The sequence below is a fragment of the Hydractinia symbiolongicarpus genome, chromosome 4 (assembly GCF_029227915.1).
Source record: "Hydractinia symbiolongicarpus strain clone_291-10 chromosome 4, HSymV2.1, whole genome shotgun sequence".
NCBI lineage: Eukaryota > Metazoa > Cnidaria > Hydrozoa > Anthoathecata > Hydractiniidae > Hydractinia > Hydractinia symbiolongicarpus.
Window position 1 is genome coordinate 7,401,023 of NC_079878.1, and position 20,552 is coordinate 7,421,574.

Sequence of the window (20,552 nt, forward strand, 5' to 3'; positions counted from 1 at the left end):
ATCAACTTTCTCTCCATTGATGAATTGTGGATATACTTTAGTTTCATAGCTGTATGCTGTTTTTTTTAATGCGTTGTCTTTGTGTCCATGTATATGCCATAGTTTTCGTTATAAAACCAAGAAAAAATAAAAAATAATATTCTCCCCTGCAGCTTGTCGTTCACTTTTCTTATATTAGAATTATCATAAAAAATGTCTGCAAGTGACATTCTGGCTGGACAGGAACACCAAACACCAAGATACCATCAACACAGAACCAGGCTCATTAGAAGAAGCCAATATGCAACATCTCCAGTTGTCAGCTATAGATGCAGGCCTGTCAAAACAGAAGGAAACCATTGCAGAGATACGAGGACTTGTCACTACTTACGAAGGTGATGACAGAATTAGTGACGCTGAAGGCGTATTGAAGATGTGCATGAATTTGACTGATAAAATCGACGCTATAGCAGATTCAAATACGACAAAAAGAAACATGATAAATCAAATGGTGTCAAAGATGGAATTGGTAAAAGATATAAATGAGGTAAAAGGGATTTTAAAGTTTAATAGAATTGTTAGATTATATGTTACCGGATAAAACTGCCACAAGCCTTGGTTTAACTTTGGAGGGAGTTTTTGTATGAAGTGTGAAAAGTTACCAAAAAACAAACAATTTCCGAAGCATTAATTCCAGGGTTGTTCATTAGTACAGCCAATCAGAAACTTTTAAGTCAACGATTTCTCTCGTTTTTTTCTTCTGCTTCCTTAAGAAGGCCACTTTCTTTATTGACATAACTGTTGGTGCATTAATTATCTGCAGATCATATGATAATAATGTATGCTTTTATGCGTTTTGTTGTAGGCTATTCGTTGGATGGATCAACAAGGACAATGTCTCAACGTGCCAATCATTTATCAAAAGTTAGAAGAGGAAAAGAAAGCATTTTCACGACTGGACGCAAAGCTTAAAGGTTACAAGAACGTTGTATCTGATATAAATGAGAAGTTTAAAAACGTTGATACTTCATCAAGTGAGAGCGATTTGCTCAACAAAATGAACAAAAGTTGGTCGGATATCCTGGAAAAAAGTGAACGTGTTAATCGTGGAATACAGTTGAAAACACAGAGAGATGTAATCACAAAAGAAATTGATGAGTTAAAGACGTGTGCCGAAAAAAATTTGCGATCTCTTTTATCCATCACAATATGTAAGAACGCCAAAGAACTTTCTACAATGAAAGAATTGTTAAGTGATGTCCAGGCTAGCCTCGTAGCGTACCGCGATAGCCTTAAAGGATTGGAGCACAGTACAAAACAAATCGATCTTCAGAATGAATTTGATCATGATATCGCGTGGTTAAACAAAAGGTATACGAAGCTATTATGTGAGAGTTTGTTAGTCAACTGTGTATAAACGTTGTGTCTTAAATTTAAATAGTTATTTTATAAAACTGTGCTTGCTTAAGATTTGAACTGGATACACGAGTCAAATCTTATTTTAGTCAAAATGATTAGGATTTAGTGTTCACAGGAATCGAAATGGTTAGGATTTAGTGTTCACAGGAATCGAAATAATTAGGATTTAGTGTTCACAGGAATCGAAATGGTTAGGATTTAGTGTTCACAGGAATTGAAATGGTTAGGATTTAGTGTTCACAGGAATTGAAATGGTTAGGATTTAGTGTTCACAGGAATCGAAATGATTAGGATTTAGTGTTCACAGGAATCGAAATGATTAGGATTTAGTGTTCACAGGAATCGAAATGATTAGGATTTAATGTTCATAAGAATTGAAATGATTAGGATTAAAATGTTCACAGGAGTCGAAATGATTAGGATTTAATGTTCATAAGAATTGAAATGATTAGGATTAAAATGTTCACAGGAGTCGAAATGGTTAGAATCGGGTATTCACAGGAGTAAGATAAATACCCATGAACTTTGTGATATTCGTAGAAATGTTATTTTAAATTACAATACACACCCAGCATGCATCTATCCAACCCCTTGTTATTCGAATAGATAATTTCCCCTTTTTACATAGCCTCTCTTTAGACTTGTTGTTAATCTCTTTCAGCCTCACAAAAATGTCACAGGATTGTGAAGAAAAAGCAAAGGAGCAGCGCAACACGCAACTTTACTTAGAATTGTGCAGTAGAATTGATGAATCTCGTACTTGGTTGCAAGACAGAAAAGCAGTGATTAAAAACGAATCTGTTGGGGATGGTTTTTCTGGTAAGCACCCTAGTTATTGTTTCTCTATCATCTTATAAAAGTCAATATCCCCCTTTGTGAGGGTAAGGACTTTAAAAATTCCATATATGGGCCATCTCAGATCTATACCTAATGGTGTTAAAAATGCAAAGTTCGGATATAGTTTTGATTCTATTTCTCTTGTCTGTGATCTACGGTCTTGATGTTTTAGGTTTTCGTGGAGTTTTACCTATCACTTAACTAGTCTTGTATGTTTTACTTATTTTCGTTTTCAGCTGCTAACAAAATGGTTATTCGACTTGACTTTATCTCTTCTGAATTTGAAAACCAAAAACAATATCGAGATGAACTAGAAGTTATGTTTCAACAGCTCAAATCAAGTAGTGATATGTTTAATGAAGAGATTGTTCCTCTCATGCAACAGCATCAAAATGAGGTTGGGCAGTTTGAGAATAACTTACACCGACGTAGAAAGGTGTTAATAGAAGCATGTGATATTTTCAAGGTAAAAAGGACTATTATCCATATAATTTTTAAATTACGTAATTGAAGTTGACAAGCCTATTTTTGACCCTATTACTTTACTGCTGGTTACAGTAAAAACACTGATTCAAATTTCGTGTCTGAAAGAACAATTTTTAGTCAAAGTTAAAGCAATTGAGAGAGGGAACCTGAAACTTAGGAAGGGGCAAATCCTTAACCTTTATTTATAAACTAGTCGTCAACCCGTGGAAAAATCCACAGGTAGCCCGTCCTTTATATATCGCATTTCGTGTTTCCGTAACAGACAGAAAAACAGACAGACGACGGCTATTATTGAAGAGAAAGAAATATTTATAATTAATTATTTACATGAATAAAAACAAGATGCCAGCTTTAGTAATTTATGTGACGGATTTAATTTTTGGCGATGTTTATATCGACAGTAGTTCAATAACAAATGTAACCCCACCTGGATAACGTTTTTGTCTAAAAACTTCATCCAGGTGGGGTTACGTTTCATACCGCCTGTTACAGTTGTAGTGTATGTTCTTTTTAGTTCATGGAGAAGCAGGAAGATCTACGCGTCACGCTTCAAGAACGCTACAGTTTATTAAAAGGCACAACGGCGAAGGGACATAATGAAGACTCTACAGAAACTCTCCTTCGTCGTAATGAGAGCATACAAATTGAAGTGGAAGGTTGCAAAGCTTCGTTAGAGAACACGAACAAAGAGATGGAAAACATAAAGAAGTATGGTGCGTACTCCAGATATGGTGTTACGATTGAAACGCTTCAGGTATGTGTATAAGGCGCCATAGAGAACATAGTTTTAATTAAATTACGTGGAAAATGTCATCTAAAGAATTTTATCTCTAAAAATGTAATAAAAATGAATATTGTATATTGTAATAACTATCCGGGAAATTATTAACTTGAAGGACTTTTTCTCAACGAATTTTCCCTTTTTTTATTTTCAAAATTAATGTCAAACAAGATACGGTAAGCGTCGTAAAAGATGTTTTGGTTTTATTTTTAACTAGGTCTCTTTGCAGCAGTTATACGAAGAAGTCAATTCGCTAGTTCGTAAGAGACACAGAACGCTTCAAGATGCGCTAAAGTTCTTCCGTTTTAAATCTGAACTCAAGTATTTGGATAAGTGGATTCAAAATCAAATTGATAAAATAAAAATTGATGGAGTTGGGGAAGACTTGCAGGAATGTGAAACGTTGTTAAAGTCTACTGAGGAGCTTGCTAGAAATATGGTATTGAAAGAAGAAAGGGTGGCTTCTTTTGGCAGGCTTTCAAAAGAAATTACAAAGCAAAACCCAGCAATGTCGAAGGTATGTTGCAATGTGCACCTAATTTCTTACTCTATATGTTTGAGCTATGATTGTTATTAAAGGCATCACGCAGTCTTTTTTTATTTACAACGGCCTAAACGGTATTTTTAATAATGATTTAGCATTGTTAATTTAATGTTTGTGTGTTTTCTCTATTGCTTCCTTGATTGCTTGTCTTTTTCCTGCCTGATTGCATTTATTGGTGTGTTTGTTTGTTTTTATTTTCTTATTTGTTTGTTTCTGTTTAAATGCTTTCATTTTGTAGCAACTTGTGAACAACACAAAAAATGTGTACGAAATGTGGAATGATGTAAAAGAACTCCTTCAACAGCGTCTTGAAAAACTAGAGTCTGGATGTAAAGTTCATGATTTGCGTGACCGAACTAGTGATGTTATTTCATGGGTTCAGGTTTGTCAACAAAACCTGGACGAAATTGTTGTTAAGCCGGATTTTAAAAAGATTAATGAGTGGAGAAGAAAACACGTGGATGTCCAGGTGATGTTTTGATGTTTTCGACATGTACTGATATGTCAACATGGGTATATTACTGAAATTAGTGCTGCACTAGGTTTTATGTGTCCATAAAATCTCTTTGTGTTCAAAGATTTACCCATTTTTTTGTCCCACCTCTGGTTGATAACTTGGTTGGCATGCAGTTTAAAAAACTTTGGTGATTGGTGAAGATAAGATCAACTTATGCTGACAATTAAATTGGTGTATTTTTTAGTCAGGGTGTCCACTCTCTCAGGAATTGTCAGTAATTTTCAAAATGTCCGCAAAACGTCAGCAATATCAGCATTTTTTTTGATCTGTCAGAAAAATGTCAGAAATTTGAGGTGTAAATGGTTAATTAGAAATATTTTCATTTTTCAAAATATTGGCTACAATAAAATTTCAGAAATTTTTACAAACATATTTTTAGTCTTTTTTTTTGAGAAATATGTCCTAACAACTCGTGAATAAATAAACTTTGGACCTAAAATGTTGATTCCTCCGAAATAACATAAACTTTGGATCCAAAATATTGTTTCAACCTAAGTAAAGTAAAATAAAATTGACCCAAAATATTGATTCCTCCTAATTAACGTAAACATTGGACCCAAAATATTGATGCCTTGTAAAGGCTCTTGGAATTGTTTATGATGTTATTTAACGTTATTCGTGGTTTATTTCAAATAGGAACTTTTTTTTTATCATGTTTTATGTGACAAAAAAATTGAACATATATTTATTTCGCAACAGGACTGGTGAACTGTATTTACATAATTATTGCAATTTAAAATGAACAGTATTTGTGAAAAAGCTTGATTATTCTTTATTTCCTTCTGAAATTTTTTTTGTCAAAATTTCTTAAAATAAAGTTTCTATACGTTTTTAGTGTTTTTGTTTAAATTTGACCTCGAAACTTTTTACAATTATGAAATCTGTGGCCACCCTGGCTGGATTCAGTTTACAATTTTCAAATAATTTGAGGTTCCAATTAATTTGAAATTTTGGGCCTAAATAGCCCGATAGATCAGGAAAATGTCAGGAATTTAATTAAAAAAATGCCAAAAAAATGTCTGGAAATTAAGAAGTTCATATTACGTGGTCACTTTTGTTTTGTTAGAGAAGTGAACTTTCACTTTTTTCCACGTTGTTCGGAATTGCCAGATACCTTTAAAATCCTGGAAATTGCACGATATATATTGATGACCTCGAAAAATGTGACAGTTTCAGCTGCCACTAACGCTGTACTTAATATTTGAAAACCCATTTCATATTATTTTAGAATGACGCACATGCTATCAGTTGTCTTGTGAGTAGTATCCAAAACGATGAAAATCTACTCACACCGTCCGAAGTTGAGTTGTTGAGAGATCTGGCATGTGGTAGCAAGCGTGAAATGAAAGAAGAACATTTGCTATTGATGGACAAGCTGAGAAACGTGGCACGAAGTATTACCGAAGTTGAAAACGTGAACAAGCTTGTTGAAGAATCAAATGAGTTGATGTAAGTGTCAATAGATGGGTTGATTTAAGTGTAAAAATAGACTGCAATCTTGAAGGGAATTTTGGAGACGTTTCGTTGTTTTACAAACATGGTCGAAAGCAAATGCGTAGGCCTGGTAGATAGCGTTTAACTTCTGCTAGTTGCATTTCTAACATACCTGAATTACGGAATAATTCACGTCTTTGGCCACACAGCCCCGAAATTCAAAAAACGTCATGCGTCAGCAAAAGTTAGCACATTTTGAAAGTTTCAATCTAACTAATAAACCCCTAGATCCCCCCAAGTCCTAAGTTCACTCTAAACATGTCAATTTCAAAATGCGTGAATCTGATACGGAAAGTCTACATCAATTACTTTGGAGGACGAACTTTGAAATTTACGTTTTTGTCTACACATATTTTGTTCAACATTGTAAAATCCCATGTTTATTTGCGTAACACTTTTTTGTTCGTTCGTTTCCAAAAATGTTACACCATTTTTGTGGCGCCGTAGTTAAGTAGTTATAACTCTCGTACTTTGCGCGGGAGACCGGGGTACGATTCCCCTTATGGGCGAATGAATGTTACCATAGCCCTGGATTAACCTAAACCATGTGAGGGAAATTGGGGAGGTGGCACACTGTGTGACCGTTGGATGTTGCAGGGAGTTGTTTAGTAGAGCGTGGACCCTAAGTGAGTCTGCGTAACTCAAAATGAGCATTAAATACTCTAGGGACTCCCCATCTAAGCCATGGCCCCTTCTGGAAATAATAGACAGGGTATATCCCTCGATATTTGTGAGGCTAGCCATGTAAAATATGCACATCTTTCATCGGTGCAAGAAAAGGTGTTCGTCTCATTTGTACTATGGTCGCTATAGAGATTTTATCAAAAAAAATTTTTATGTGTCCACTTTATATAGGATTTTTTAGAGCGATATATCACTTAGTCCAAGATGAAACTGTCCGTCTGTAATAACTGTCTGCTGTAAGAATTTGACCTGAAATTAGTTCGTATCTGCTTTCACCAGATTCAACTGAACACACCACACCATGCTTATTCCCTCTATTGTTATTTCTTCCAGCAATTGGTTTAATATGTTGCATTTGCACGCAGAGCAAGAAATATCAAACATCACGATCTCATTGGTTGAGCCATCTGCTGCCAGCTTCGAATATCAAACCAATTACAACGAGTTTAGATCTCGTGAAGGATATTTTAAGCAACTCATTGGTCGAGCAGAAGCGATATTGTCGTCGTGTTCTATTTGCTACGAGTTGGTGCATGATGAAAAATTAAAGTTGACGGAAAGCTGGGATAGATTGGTTTCGATAATGAAAAAATGGGAATTGCAAGTTTTGGAATTTTGCGATGTCACAAGCGTGCTGAAAGATTTCGCTCAAATTGAAGATTGGATTGCGAACGAGGAAAAAATGTTTTTGTCCGAGCCAATAACAGACACAAGCGACTTGGATGATGTTTTGAAAAAACATGAACAATTAGAACATACACTGGCTATCCAAGATGAAAAAGTGAACAGGGCTTGCCTAAAGTTTGAAGCGTTTAAACGAAAGCCTTTGGACGAAAAGACCTGCAGTGATACTGAAAGTAAAGAGATAAACAAACTGTGTGACAAAGAGTTTTTTGGAACGGTGGGAAACACTACACTTCTTAGAAATTTGGACATAAATCAAAATTTTCTAGATAAAGAAGACGTGACTCCTGCAGTTTTGTTTGGAGTCGAGACTAACTCTCTAAAGTCCGTGAACGAAACTTACACGAAGCAATTGGTTGGCGTCCTTAAGAAAACACCATCAAAACGATCAAATCAAAAAAAAAGTGTTTCGTTCAGTCAACAGCACGAGTACTCTGATGGTTGCGGAACGGTTCAAATATTTGATGGACTAAACGACGAGGAGGAGGAGAACATCGATGAATTTCATAGTGGTGATGATTTTTTCGATGATGATGATAAACTCGACTTTCCAGCACCACCTGCTGATTTCTCCTCTACGATGGAGAATAACATACCTGAAGTTGATATAGCTTTTGAAGGTGGGTTTGTCCATATTTTTATTGTTTGATTGGAGATTTTATTTTGTGATTTACACCCCGAAATGCGATTTCGAAGTCCTAAATTGACTCGTTGAAGTAAACTTATAGCCTACTATTCTTTTTTGTTTGCATCGCCGTCGCCGTCATCGTCGCTGTTGTTACCGTCGTTAATGTTTATGTTCTTACTATTGTTGTCATGATTATTGTTGTGTTCTTTCTGCTGTTGTTGGTTTTGTTGTTGCTGTCGTTATCGTTGTTGTTGTCGTTTTTATTTTTTTGTCGTTGTAGTTGTTGTTGTTGTTGTTTTCTGTCATTGTCATTTGCGTCTTCGTTTTTTTTTTTTTTTCTGTAGTTATCGTCATAATATTTCGTCGTCATCGTTGTTGTTGTCGTTGTTGTTTTTACTCTTGTTTGTTTAAGCAAGACAGGCTATACTCGACATAAAAACTATGTACTACCCTTAGATGATGAAGATTCAGACTCTATGGATGATATGGAGGCGTACAGCGACGATAATTCTTCGTCGATATCTCCACCGCCTGTGTTGCCTGGAAATGACTCATTGTCGGATGAAAGCGAAGAAGTTTAATTTAAGCAGCGATCGTATTTGTAAATACCCTTATGAGGATGTTGTTTGTACATTTGGAGCTTGACAATACCTTTTTTAACTCTTTTCCTAAATTATTTATAAACTAAGGTTCTGCTGAAAATTTTTAATTCCACGCTAGTTGTTTATATGTTAAAGATTAGGGATTTTAAAAAAATTTTCTCGAAACACAGAGCGACAGAAATTTAACATTTCACATTTCTTGAATTTGTGAACTCGCACGAATAATTAAAAAAGTGCGTACACAGATTCGATTTATCATGTATAAAATTAACCTTTGTTTTGGTGTTACGATAATATGGTATTCTGGTCTGTAACTGGCAAAGTGGATGTGTTCTTTTTTCTTTAAAAAATTGAAGAAAAAAATTTAAGCTTCTTGTTAGTTCCAAAACTTTGCCTCTTCATAAGTGGCTTCTTTCTCAGGTCTTGCAAATATGTTTGGCAACCTCATATCGTTTCGTTAAGCGGTTTCCTAAACATACTAAACAGGGTTGGCACAGGAAACTAGAAATCATGTAAAGAATAAACATTAAAAGCCTTGTTTTTTTCTTGGACAAGGAATTTTTCTAAAGTCTACCTTACTTGGAAAATGTTTTAAGTGTCCTTTGGCCACTGTTCCGTTAGCTATTTTTTAGATTGTATTTTTTAAAAGGATGTAGCATTTTATGTATTATTTGGTGTAATGTATATATTTTGATATGGATTTTTTTTTAATTTGAATTCTAACAGCATTGTATTTTAATAAGATACTAATATATTCTCATATATTTTAATATATTTTAACGAAGGAGATCTATCAAATCAATCGAATTGAATTTTTATATATTTTTTTCTCTTTGTGTACTCACTGAATTTGTGATAAAAGACCTGGGGCGTGGATTATTATTTTGGAAAAATGGTTTATTGTTGAACCGTGACCGAGAAATATTTATTTGTTCACACAATCCCTACTGGTTAATTATAGTGAAATTTATAGCAGAGAAAAACTTTCAAAAATCGGATCCTTTAAAAAGTTAAAGAATATTTAACCAAAGAACTGGCGAATTTCAATTTAACGGAAGCCATTTCTCAAGGTGGGTTTTCTTTTTGTATCATTGTTCCAAGATCCACAAAAAACCTTCAGTTTTATTTACCATACTTTGTTACTGCGTTTATGATGGCTTTTTCCTTGCAAGTATTTAAAAACACTATTTATATTGGCGTTGTGGAAAAGTCTAAACAAGGCTGTTTATACGGAAACCGAAAACCAATAAAAAGTAAACCTTGGAAAACACTAATATATTTACAATTAAAAAATACCTGACACTAGAATATATACAAGAGCAAATCTAGAGATCATCAGATGATTTTGATTTTGACGAGAAATTTAAACAAAAAACCTATTTGTAAGAAACTAGCTACTGAGAGCTTTAAAATTATAAGACTCTTCTACTAGAGCAACTTTCTTATCCAAAATTCAGGTTAAGCTTTATCATGTGGAATTATTTAAGGATAAATTAAAATTTTACCAAAAATTTTGTCCTTTATTTCTGGTTTGTGCGTTATGCACGAATTTCAACAAAAAAAGTCGACATTGACAAACAGTAAGTTTAATATATGTGATAAATTATCCCTTCTTTTTTAAGAGATCACGTGAGAAACTTTTAGCACTAAAATAATAAAAATTTCAAAAAAACCTAGATCCGTTAACACGTACGATCGATTTGTGATCGTCAATTATTACTCAAATCTGTCATCAGCTTAAACTTTAAAAATACTCATAGTTTTTTTATCGTTCATATAATGTTCTGTTTTTTTATTTTCATCATTTTTTAGGCTTATCTCTTGAACACTATCGCAATACGTGCTTTATATTTGTTTGAAGTAGAAAATCTGTACATTTCTTCACTCACTACACGAAGGCTATCTGCATCGTTAGTACAATACACCTCGTAAAATGTTCCCAACAAATCTTACGCCCCTACACCTTAAATATTATGTGGTCGAATATCTTTAGCATTGTCGTTCTTGATCACGCTGCCTCCTTTTCCAATCTGGGCTTCCACCTAAAAAAATAATGTCCGTAGCATATTCAAACAAGGAGAACAGCGCTTAGCAAAAAATGAAACTAAACTTGACAACCATTTTCTGTATTGTTCGCCCTCAGTAGGAAACTTAACGTTAGAATTTGAACGCCCTGTCAATAAAATCATCTTAATTTAGCGTTTAGTTATATGTATACTTTGCTGACTTAAATCTTCTTGCCATGTGCTTAACCCAAAAGAGTCAAAATTAACATTTCGTACAATGCACTCGGCGAGGTAAAGTTCCCAAGAAAGACGTTGTTTATTCTTTCGATTGTTGGTTATGCAGTAGGTCTTACCTGTGCTCTTGTGTTTTCGATAGCTTTCATGATTCTCTTTTGATGTTCAACAGGTCCGACTCCAAGTTTTTCTAAATCGTCTATGGTTAATAGGAGAATTTGTCTTGGTGTTGCAAAACCTTGTTCTAAAAAATTGTTCGCGTATCGTCCCATACCAATCGCTTGCAACCATTTGTTTATTGTCTGCATAATTGTGTAATCGAGATTATCGTCCCTAAAAACAACATGTTTTTCATAAAAAGAGAAATTCTAAAAATAGCTACAATCGTGGTCAAGTGGTTGGGACAAGATAGCGAATTTCGAAGTTCGCCACCAGCCACCACAAGTAATTGCGTAGGCTCATTCGATATTAGATTCACACATCTGGAACTTGTCAAAGTTCACTTCTCAATGTTCAGAGTGGACTTAGGACTTGTGCTATTTGTGCTAACGTCAGCAAGGCCATTAATCACGAATGTCGGGGCCTTCGTGGTCCCCGACGTGAATTATGTCGGTGTGCGGGCGTGCTAAAGAATGTGACTAGCAACTGTTCAACACTCTTTGCCTGGCCTGCTTGTGTGCAAAAGTAGCGACTTTGCAGCATGCCGGCTGCAGAGTGTTGACTATTTGACTCTTTTGTCCATATTTGGATAATGAGTAAAAAGCTGCCTTAGTCTCAATATAGATGTTTGTTTCATGGTTAACTGGATGTATTTATATCCTATAAGAGGGTATTGTTCGGCTGTTGTTTGCAAATTTTGAGACACAATCTGCCATTTTCAAAACTCCTGCAAAACTTTCTTTCGTCGATGCGATAATCTCGATTCAATGCAATGAAACTATCGCCTAGTAGTTACGTAAAGTTGCTTCGACAAAAAAAAAATTTACGTACAACTTTGTAATCGGTGCAAGGTCATCCAATAGCGCGGTGTTGTCCAACCATGATTCAATGCGATCTCTTATAAAACTAAACAAAGGTCTCTTAGTGCGATCTCTGTTCCAACATTGAAGCATCAAGTCATGGACTACTCTTGGACATCCCTAAGAAGATTTAGACTAACTTTAATACAGGTGAGAACGAAGAACTAGATTTTTTTTTATCAATTTTAAATTCGCTTTGTATTTTATACTTAAAAGTTTGGGTCACAATTGTTTAATTTATGGAGGCTCAAAATTAACGCCCTCCGCCCGACTAATTAAATGATGGCGTCGTGCAGGTCCTACACCTCTTGTGGTAACAAGAGTTGTTATTTTAACAACAATTTCTCCGAAACTTACCATAGGTGGTGGTAATCTGTATCCTCGGTTCACTTGCTCAAGAACCTAAAAAAGAAAAATTATGATTTCTTTAGCTGCTAACCAGCAAATATAGAAAGTCTTTTGGCTCACATATAAGGCTAAGTAACAGAACGATTTATTCTGTCTTCCATATTTAGCATTTACTTGAAATTAAGGTTGTTTTTCTCGCTTATGCTAAAAATCGTAGAGCTCTTACCTCGTAGTTACTCCACTCCCAATATGGTCTTTCGCCATATGACATAATCTCCCATACCACAACACCATAGGACCAGACATCAGATGCAGTAGTGAACTTCTTAAATTGGATTGCTTCAGGTGCTGTCCATCGTACTGGAATCTTTCCACCCTGGGTAAGCAAATTATTTTATTTTCTTAAAGGAGATTTATTGAACAAATATTTCGTCATCTACAAAAATTGTCCGCTCTTTTGTCAGACAAAGTTTGCCTATCCGTACTTCCTAACGAAGGATTCAGAATATTTGTTTTAACCGTTCGGTGGCTATTACTATTCCGTTTTAAACATTTTTTGACTAAGGGAACTACTTTGTAGTGTATCCAATTTCGTCTCCAGGGTATTTTGTCTAAAGCCGTTATCACGGAGCACAATGCCCTGGAAACGAGGTTGCTAGCTGCATTGACACACAAACATAAATAACAGATAAGAGAATAACATTTTACCTTGGTTTCACCATCGTCCATTCTTATTTCTAAACTCATTCCGAAGTCAGCTATCTTGCATACTCTCTTCTCGTTTACAAGAATATTGCGAGCAGCCAAATCCTGAATATGCAACACAAAAGGTTAAGCAAAAATATTTAGTTTTAAAGCCTTCCGTGTACGCAATAGTGCAATTACGCAAAAAGGTCCTGGGAACGAAATTTAAAATAGAAATGTGCGCCAAATCTTAAATTGCAAGACAGAGAAGTGCACTACTGAAAAACTTGAGTAAATGGTGGTAATTACACAAGAAAGATAAAATACAAAACTTACTCGATGAATAAAACCAAGTTCAGATAGATATTTCATTCCCGATGCAATTCCTCGCGCCATTTCAAGCAGTTCAGGGATTTCAAACTGCATATCATTTTCCTGTTCAAATAAAAATATAATTTGTCATATCCAAATTTTTGTTGAGAAGTTCGAAATGTTTTCTATTATAAAAATTCGCGCCAATGTATTCCCAAAAATGTCATATATTTTAAACGAAAATGAATTGTTATTCCCTTGTTTGCTATGCGTTAAAAGCCCGCGAAATAATTTTTTAAACTTGCGAAAATGGATAAAACAAAAAGAATAGCTTTATTATAATCAATTTTTGCTTACTGTGTTTTCTATTATAAAAATTCCGCGTCAATTTATTTCTAAAAAAGCCTTATACTTACAGAAGAAATAAATTAAAAGCAAAATTAGTATTCGGTTGCGCAAGGCAATATATTCGTTGTATGACTTGAACCAATCTCTTTTTACCTCTTTGCTTGAGCGGTTCAGCAATTCGTGTTCCAGTCACGCAAATAAAATCAAACCGGCTCTTCACAATAGTGAAGTTTCTTTTCCAACACGATAAGCGACTTTTTTAAAGTGCAAATTTTGTACGCAAATTAAAAGAGTACGCGTAAAAATTAATAAATTACCTGCAGATATTTATCTAATGCGCCATGTGCCATAAACTCAAGAATGATAGCATTTGGTTGGTCTAAAACGAAAAAAAAAATAATAAATGAAAATATGTATAGAGACTCTGGTAGGTGATTAGATAAGTATATTCCAATTTCCAATTTTGTAAGAAAATATTTTAAGTCACTTTATGTTCAATAAATTTGGTAACTATGTTATGGTCACGCTACCTTCCACTATAACACCCTCTAACAATATAACATTCGGATCAGAGAATTGACCAAGGATAGCAGCTTCACTGATGAAATCATCCCGGTCTTGTTTTGTTGCTCCGGGCTAAACACAAAACCGGCCATAATAAAAATAAATCTCGGCACTTCAACGATAATAAGAAAACGGTTGTACGCTTAGATTAAGTTAAAAAATTATAATGCTCTTTAAAGAATTCTAGTTATGTTTCGTTATTTGCACAAAAATGAAGCATGTGGTCACACATACCTTAAGTGTCTTTACAGCTACCGTTTGGTGTTTTCCACCTCTAAAGAGTTCTCCCCTATGTACGTCAGCAAACTCTCCATCTCCAATCTTTTCATGCATTTTTAAGTTATTTCGGTCAATTTCAAAGGCAAACTCGTTCACAGCCTCCTCGACATCGTTATAACTCTTTGGATCGACGTAAATTTTTCCACCAGTGTAAAAACTAGATGGTAATTTTACTACGAATAGATGGAAAGATAATGTTAGGAAAGATTGTTAAATCGATTAAATTATATACAGTTTCATAAAGGAAAAAATTGTTTATTTCTCAATCTCGTCCCTCGTAACATGAGTCCTGGGGACGAAGTTATACTTACCTGTTCCATCCTCCATGCGCACTACCTGCAAGTAGGCTGGATTTCTTCTTTTCCAAAAACAAAACGCGGAAATTAAAATGATCACAATAAAAGTTATCAATCCAAATGCCACACCCAATGCTAAGCTAAGTGGAATTCCACCTTTCACTTTCACCCTTGTCTCATAGACAGGACCAGACAAGAATTTCCCATCCACGTTGACTTCCGTATAGATCTGAAATATTAGAAATTTATCGCATTTGTGGTCAAAAACAAAAATATACTGAGCAGGTTTGGATATTTGAGGTACATTAACTGGAACAATCACTGGCTAACTGTACTTAAACTTTAAATTCTCACAAAGAATGGAAACAGTAAACTTAAATGGTTATGATTTTAATACTGTCGAAGCTCCCGATAGTACTCAAAAATGAGATGTTTACATTTCGGAATTGAGATAAACAAGAGAAGATAAGGCCGTTATTTAGTTGCGTAAAAATTTCTGTAGCTCAAATCGAAGCTTTAAACACTCCCGAATTATCTTTGTTGTCCCTTCTGGGAGTAGTCGACGAGGTATATCCCACAAAATTAGGGTGGGATTATAGAAAATAACTCACTACAGACACCTCTTTCCTCTCCCTCAAGTACGTTAGAAACGTGTATAACTTGCCACGTGCTTGAAAACAAGATCAGCAATTACTTATTTGCACGAAAAGTTTAAAAAAATAAATTCACCTTGACAACGTATTCTTTGTCTTGTGTGTCAGATTTTATTTTGAATGTTCTAGTTGTCAATTTGAATGTCTCGTCGCCATAAGACACAACATATACAGGATTTGGCGAACCTTGCGCAAATGGTGGCTCCCACACAAAAACAACAGATCCATCGTCAGTGTTGACAGAATGTATCGGATTCCGTATTTTTCCGGGTGCTAAAAGAATTGTTAATTAAAAATTTCAGGAGTTTTAAATTGTGAAGAATTGATAAAAACATTTTTACGAGATATAAATAAGAGATCTATGAAAGTAATTCAACTGCTAAGTAAACAAGCCTAAATAATACCATACAAAGGGGAATTGGAGGGTGGGGGTATACATGGAAATGTTAGGGATGCAATAAATAATGGGCTGATGCCTAGGTGGGCTTATACCCGGGTGGGCATTTACCCGGGTGGGCTTTTATTTACAGATTTACGTGCTTATTTACTGCAAGTATTGAAAGAACTTTCAAGATTAAATTCCCACCGCCTTTTTGTGTTGTAAACTTCTTTGTCACAGAGAATTCTTTGCCAGTGATAGTCGTAATATTGTTTAATTTTGTTATCTTGATTTCGTAATTAGCATATGCACCCAGATCTTTTAGTTCAATCTTCGGTTCGCTGGTATTTTTTGGAAAATAAGTTGAATCGTCAGGACAATTATAGGGGGTGCACATGACTACGTAGACTCCTGAGTCGGATGAACCTTTTGTTGATGGCGTCCATGATATCGTAGCTTCGTGGGCAGCTATGTTGTCAATAAGAACGTTTGTTGGAGGACCTGGAGGAGCTAAAGAAAGCAGTTGAATAATGATGTAATGGTAACTTAGACATTTTCCAAAAAGGAGTTTTTTGAAATGTACTATTAAAGAAACATTTAAGGATTTTCTTTTTGTGAATGTGGACCTTCGTTCTCAGGTTTTTTGGGAAAAAAGCAAAAGCCCCTGGGGACGAAGTTGGTTAATGTAAATTTTCAGCTTTAACTTTAGCTACACTGATGAGGCCACCACTAAGTTGACAAGTAACATTACAGCTTCTAAAATACTGCAACGACAGGGCTAAAACGTGGTGACTTTAAATATTTTTCTATTTCGCGACTTTTTCTAAAACTTTTTAAAATCCCTTTTTGGGAATTGCCATTGGCAACCGTGTTAATAAACGTGGTGCCGGAAAAAATCCTGATTTATTTTTACTCACGTGATATATATTGTCTCAAAGGGTATTACTACAAAGGATGGTAGCATATAAAGCGCGGTTAGCACTTATACTAAATCCAAAACACTTTAAAAAGAATATACGTTACCATAGCAATCAGCGTCATTCAATTCTGTTTTTCCAATCATTCGAAAGTAATTTTCTTTACACTCGCATCGAGTACGCGGTACAGTGCCTATTTTCGAGTTGGCGCCACATTTTAGGCAGGCCTCATTCCCGGCTGTTGGTTTGTATTCCCCTGTGCTGCAAGCTACAAAACAAAAGTATATACTTTATTTTGCCTAATTCAATTAATCTCCGGCTCATGTAGAAAAACTATGGAGCATATTTAAAGATGGCACTCTCTAAGGCGAACATTTTTTATTACACGGGGATTATATTTTTATGAAAAGAAAACCCAGTACATAATGCCTAAAAAACGCTCCGGGCGCTCCTTTCCTTTAAAACTAAATTGTTTGTCAACTCGAGTATTGTAACCAAAGAAGATTTAACAAACCTCTACACGATGTGCCATCTTTTGTATATCCATCCTTACAAACACAACGGCCGTGCACCGAAAAGGTACCATCATCCTTACATTGCATGAACGATGCCCTCTCACCAGTCGGTTGCGCACCATCTGTGCATTTCCCATTTATCGTTTTTGTTTTCTCGATTGAATCTGGCGCAGTTGACGCAGGGAAATTCACCAAATCGCCAGTCGCTGTTGGGCATTTGTAATAATATACCTGTACTTTATCAATCGCGCCACAGTATCGGTTGGTCAAAAACTGCAGTTTAATTCCCTTCACTCCGGTCATGTTATTCACAGCAAACTGGTCACTACTTGTAAAAAAATCCTGCCGAGGAACAATCGCAGAAGGTATGAAACTTGGCTCTGCTAACTTTGCTCCATTGTTAGAAAATACACCCATAGTGAAGTTATTTCTGCAGATTGGATATGTTTTGTTGGAACCAAAACAGGTTGCTGTCGTCGTTTCCACTTCGATTAAAATCTTATTGACGCCACTAAATGACCAATCACCAGTTGTGAGTACACATTCCTCCCTCGTTGAATCGTCTGTAGGCAGACAGGTTTTCCATTGTCCACTGCGGATTCCCCAAGAGGGTTGACACAGTCCACTTTTTAGCCATGAGTTTATATCCGGTTGAGCAATGTATATCTTCTCACAAAGTCTTGGTGTTATAAAAATAAGTAAAATATGGGTCAACGCAATCTTCATTTTGGTAAAAGAAACTATTAGTTATAGTTTTGAAAATTCAGAAATCCAATTTATTTTTGTCTGCTAGCATGTCTTCGCTATATTTTTCTTCGTTGCACCTTTTTTTTAAATTATATTTTCGTGTTTTTGTGAAAAAGTACTAACCATCATCCCTCACTTACAAAAAAAAACAAATATTATATTGGTATAACAAAAAATAAATAAATAAAAAATAATAAAAGAATAATTATTATGGTTTTATGTCAACCAATCAAATAAGAGAAAAATTCATACGCAAAATTCCGTTGTTGCTTGTTGACGCTGCTTTTTTTATTTAATCGCATCGTTTTCGTTTAGCCGCCAAAAATCAATAAATCAATACATATGTGTAATTAAGGCATTTAAATTCAAGATGGCAGCTTTAAATATTGATTAGATATGGCAAATATTTAAATACACAATCTTTTTTCATAAAGAACTTCCGAACAATGTTTTGTTTGTTTTTCATAAACTTTTTTAAGAAGTTTACTTAGTATATTACATCAACAACTTTTTTCCTAAACTACAATGCTCTGTTTACACTGTAGTTTACACGTAGGACATTTTATCTCCCTAAGGTTACTGAATTTTCCATGTAAAATTTTGTTATTCTAAATCTGGGAACATAAATCGAAGAAATGCTCTGCTTCGTGAGGTCCTCAGACACTTTTGATGATAAAATTTTTAAACACAACACACTAGATTTTTACGTTAAATACGTTGTCTAACAAAAAACTTGTGAGTAAGTTGACATACCTGTACTCCGGGCCTTTTTTTTCGTTTTGCTAAGACCTTAAGAGCGCACAATCTCGTTCTTAGGATCAAAAGAAATTTAAGAAAAGTAAGAAATTTAAGGATGAGACTTGTCGCGGTTGTTTTAAATCAGTATTATTAAGAAAATTAAAGTAAACGTACTAATTCATGAGAGCGTACGCCAATTTGAATAATGTCATTGTCAGCAGATTTTTATGTCAATTTACATAGTTCGCGTGGGGAGTCAATAACATGCATTGGCGTGTTAACACATAAATAATTTTTGTCACGAGTTAGCAAAATAAGTATTTTCTCAAATCACTAGATATCAGAAAGATGTAGAAAAATGGAACTTCCCTCACGTTATATTAGTTAGTTGATTAATAAACTTCGAGAAGAAGCTTTACCGATATTACGTCAGAGGATTCGGTGTTTTAAAGACACGACGTTCGAGCTGCAATGGTAACTTCATAAAAACAGTTAAGCAAAATTTTCCAGATTAGCGTTGATGGAAAAAAATCTAAAATATCAGAAAACGAAATAAGTGTTTCTAGGAAGCATAGAAACTACAAGTGATTTGTGCGGTTGTTTCTTGTGAGGACGGTCACGTTTTTTTGCATATATGATCAGACGACCGTTGGTATTGAAACATTTGTAAAGAAAGAAAAAAACATTGTGCTCTGTTTCAAACAATCATAAAATCCAGAAACGAGACAATTATAGCGGATGTTTGGTTGATATAAAATCATGGGAAATCGAGTTTTTGTTGAAATATTTTTTAGTGACTTTCACAAAATGTATCTTTATTTTAACTTTTAACAAGGTCCCATTTTTTGAATAATCACACCAATAACTGCCCCCTAGATGAATCCACACAAACATTCCCCCTAAACACTTGTTTCTTGGGTTGGACAAATTTGCCCTTTCCCCCACTAATTCCGCTGAGTAATTCCCCTGATATAACATAGTGGAAAAAGGGCCGAGATACCACAAGGTTGGTTCCATAATTTTTTGTAGTTTTAAATTTTCAATGACGTCAGTACTTCCACTCCCTGATACCTCAAACATTTTCGGGTCGTTGCGAAGAATGTTTCATAACATTTCCTGCATACCTGCCAAAAAACACTATGCAGCTTACTGGCTGGAGCCAAGTTATACGGTTTGACCATTTTAAGAAATATACAAGAACGGCCATTTTCAAAATTTTATGTACAGCATTATATGAAAATTCTTTTCCGAAAATTCAAAAAAGACTTGGCCTGAATAGAAACTATACGGTCATTTATTCAGGGCGGTTAAACCAGGCAGACATTATTCAAAGGGCAATTATTCAGTGAGAGTTTGCACAGGATAATTATCCAGGGGAGGGGCTTCCTAGGGTGGGATTGTCCTAGAAAGAGGTTACACATGGGAAGAGCGATTTTTTATATGATAAAGTTTCTTTTCGACCAAGCTTTTACTGGCCTCACAATCTTGAATAAAATTTTGTAGACATTTGCAGTTTTTGTGCTGTTCCACAGCTTTGACAGAAATCATTAAAGAGAAAATAGTCCGCGCACGGCAGGATTTTAAATTTCTAATTTTGCATATGGGTAGATCAGGTGAGCATCTGCTAGTTGAAATTTTTAGCATGTCTGCATTACGGAATAATCTACGTCGTCACTCACAAAGGCCTAAATGACCATGCTGACGTAAAAAATAAAGTCACACAAATAGGGATAACAAAAGAAGATGAAATGAACAAGTTGACATTACAAAGTCTTATCACTACCTCTAATGAAGCAGTAATTTCATTCATGCTGATGTCGTTCTTGAGTGAGTCTGATAACACGTGTACGTGGCGATA

The 20,552-nt window shown here is 35.0% G+C and overlaps 2 protein-coding genes across 2 annotated transcripts in view; one reads left to right on the forward strand and one right to left on the reverse strand.

Annotated features, from left to right (window-relative positions):
- Positions 1 to 9,684, forward strand: part of LOC130641031 (spectrin beta chain-like) — a 33,090-nt gene extending 23,406 nt beyond the window's left edge. Inside the window, exons 25-34 of the mRNA XM_057447662.1 lie at positions 179 to 526; positions 845 to 1,350; positions 2,060 to 2,217; positions 2,472 to 2,701; positions 3,236 to 3,475; positions 3,720 to 4,019; positions 4,285 to 4,515; positions 5,792 to 6,012; positions 7,075 to 8,045; positions 8,510 to 9,684. Coding sequence (XP_057303645.1) covers positions 179 to 526; positions 845 to 1,350; positions 2,060 to 2,217; positions 2,472 to 2,701; positions 3,236 to 3,475; positions 3,720 to 4,019; positions 4,285 to 4,515; positions 5,792 to 6,012; positions 7,075 to 8,045; positions 8,510 to 8,634 — 3,330 coding nt within the window. The 3' untranslated portion in view covers positions 8,635 to 9,684. The remainder of the gene's footprint in view (positions 1 to 178; positions 527 to 844; positions 1,351 to 2,059; positions 2,218 to 2,471; positions 2,702 to 3,235; positions 3,476 to 3,719; positions 4,020 to 4,284; positions 4,516 to 5,791; positions 6,013 to 7,074; positions 8,046 to 8,509) is intronic.
- A 231-nt stretch (positions 9,685 to 9,915) lies between these two features.
- Positions 9,916 to 18,112, reverse strand: LOC130641033 (ephrin type-B receptor 1-B-like). The gene is made up of 15 exons (XM_057447663.1): positions 17,209 to 18,112; positions 16,801 to 16,962; positions 15,985 to 16,287; positions 15,475 to 15,671; positions 14,761 to 14,974; positions 14,405 to 14,622; positions 14,137 to 14,242; positions 13,924 to 13,985; positions 13,283 to 13,381; positions 12,971 to 13,072; positions 12,489 to 12,638; positions 12,272 to 12,316; positions 11,886 to 12,034; positions 11,015 to 11,228; positions 9,916 to 10,697 (listed from the first exon to the last, which is right to left on the reverse strand). The coding sequence occupies exons 1-15, from the start codon at positions 17,933 to 17,935 to the stop codon at positions 10,620 to 10,622; spliced, it is 2,826 nt and encodes a 941-aa protein (XP_057303646.1). The 5' UTR covers positions 17,936 to 18,112; the 3' UTR covers positions 9,916 to 10,619.
- Between the last annotated feature and the right edge of the window lie 2,440 nt (positions 18,113 to 20,552).

What these genes read in the sequence shown, in the direction of transcription:
- LOC130641033 (XM_057447663.1), bottom strand. Translation starts at nt 17,935, where the DNA reads ATGAAGATTGCGTTGACCCATATTTTACTTATTTTTATAACACCAAGA. An exon ending in AGATGGCACATCGTGTAGAG is followed by an intron (nt 16,963 to 17,208) that starts GTTTGTTAAATC and finishes TTTGTTTTGTAG; the next exon opens with CTTGCAGCACAGGGGAATAC. An exon ending in ACAAAGAATACGTTGTCAAG is followed by an intron (nt 14,975 to 15,474) that starts GTGAATTTATTT and finishes CTAATATTTCAG; the next exon opens with ATCTATACGGAAGTCAACGT.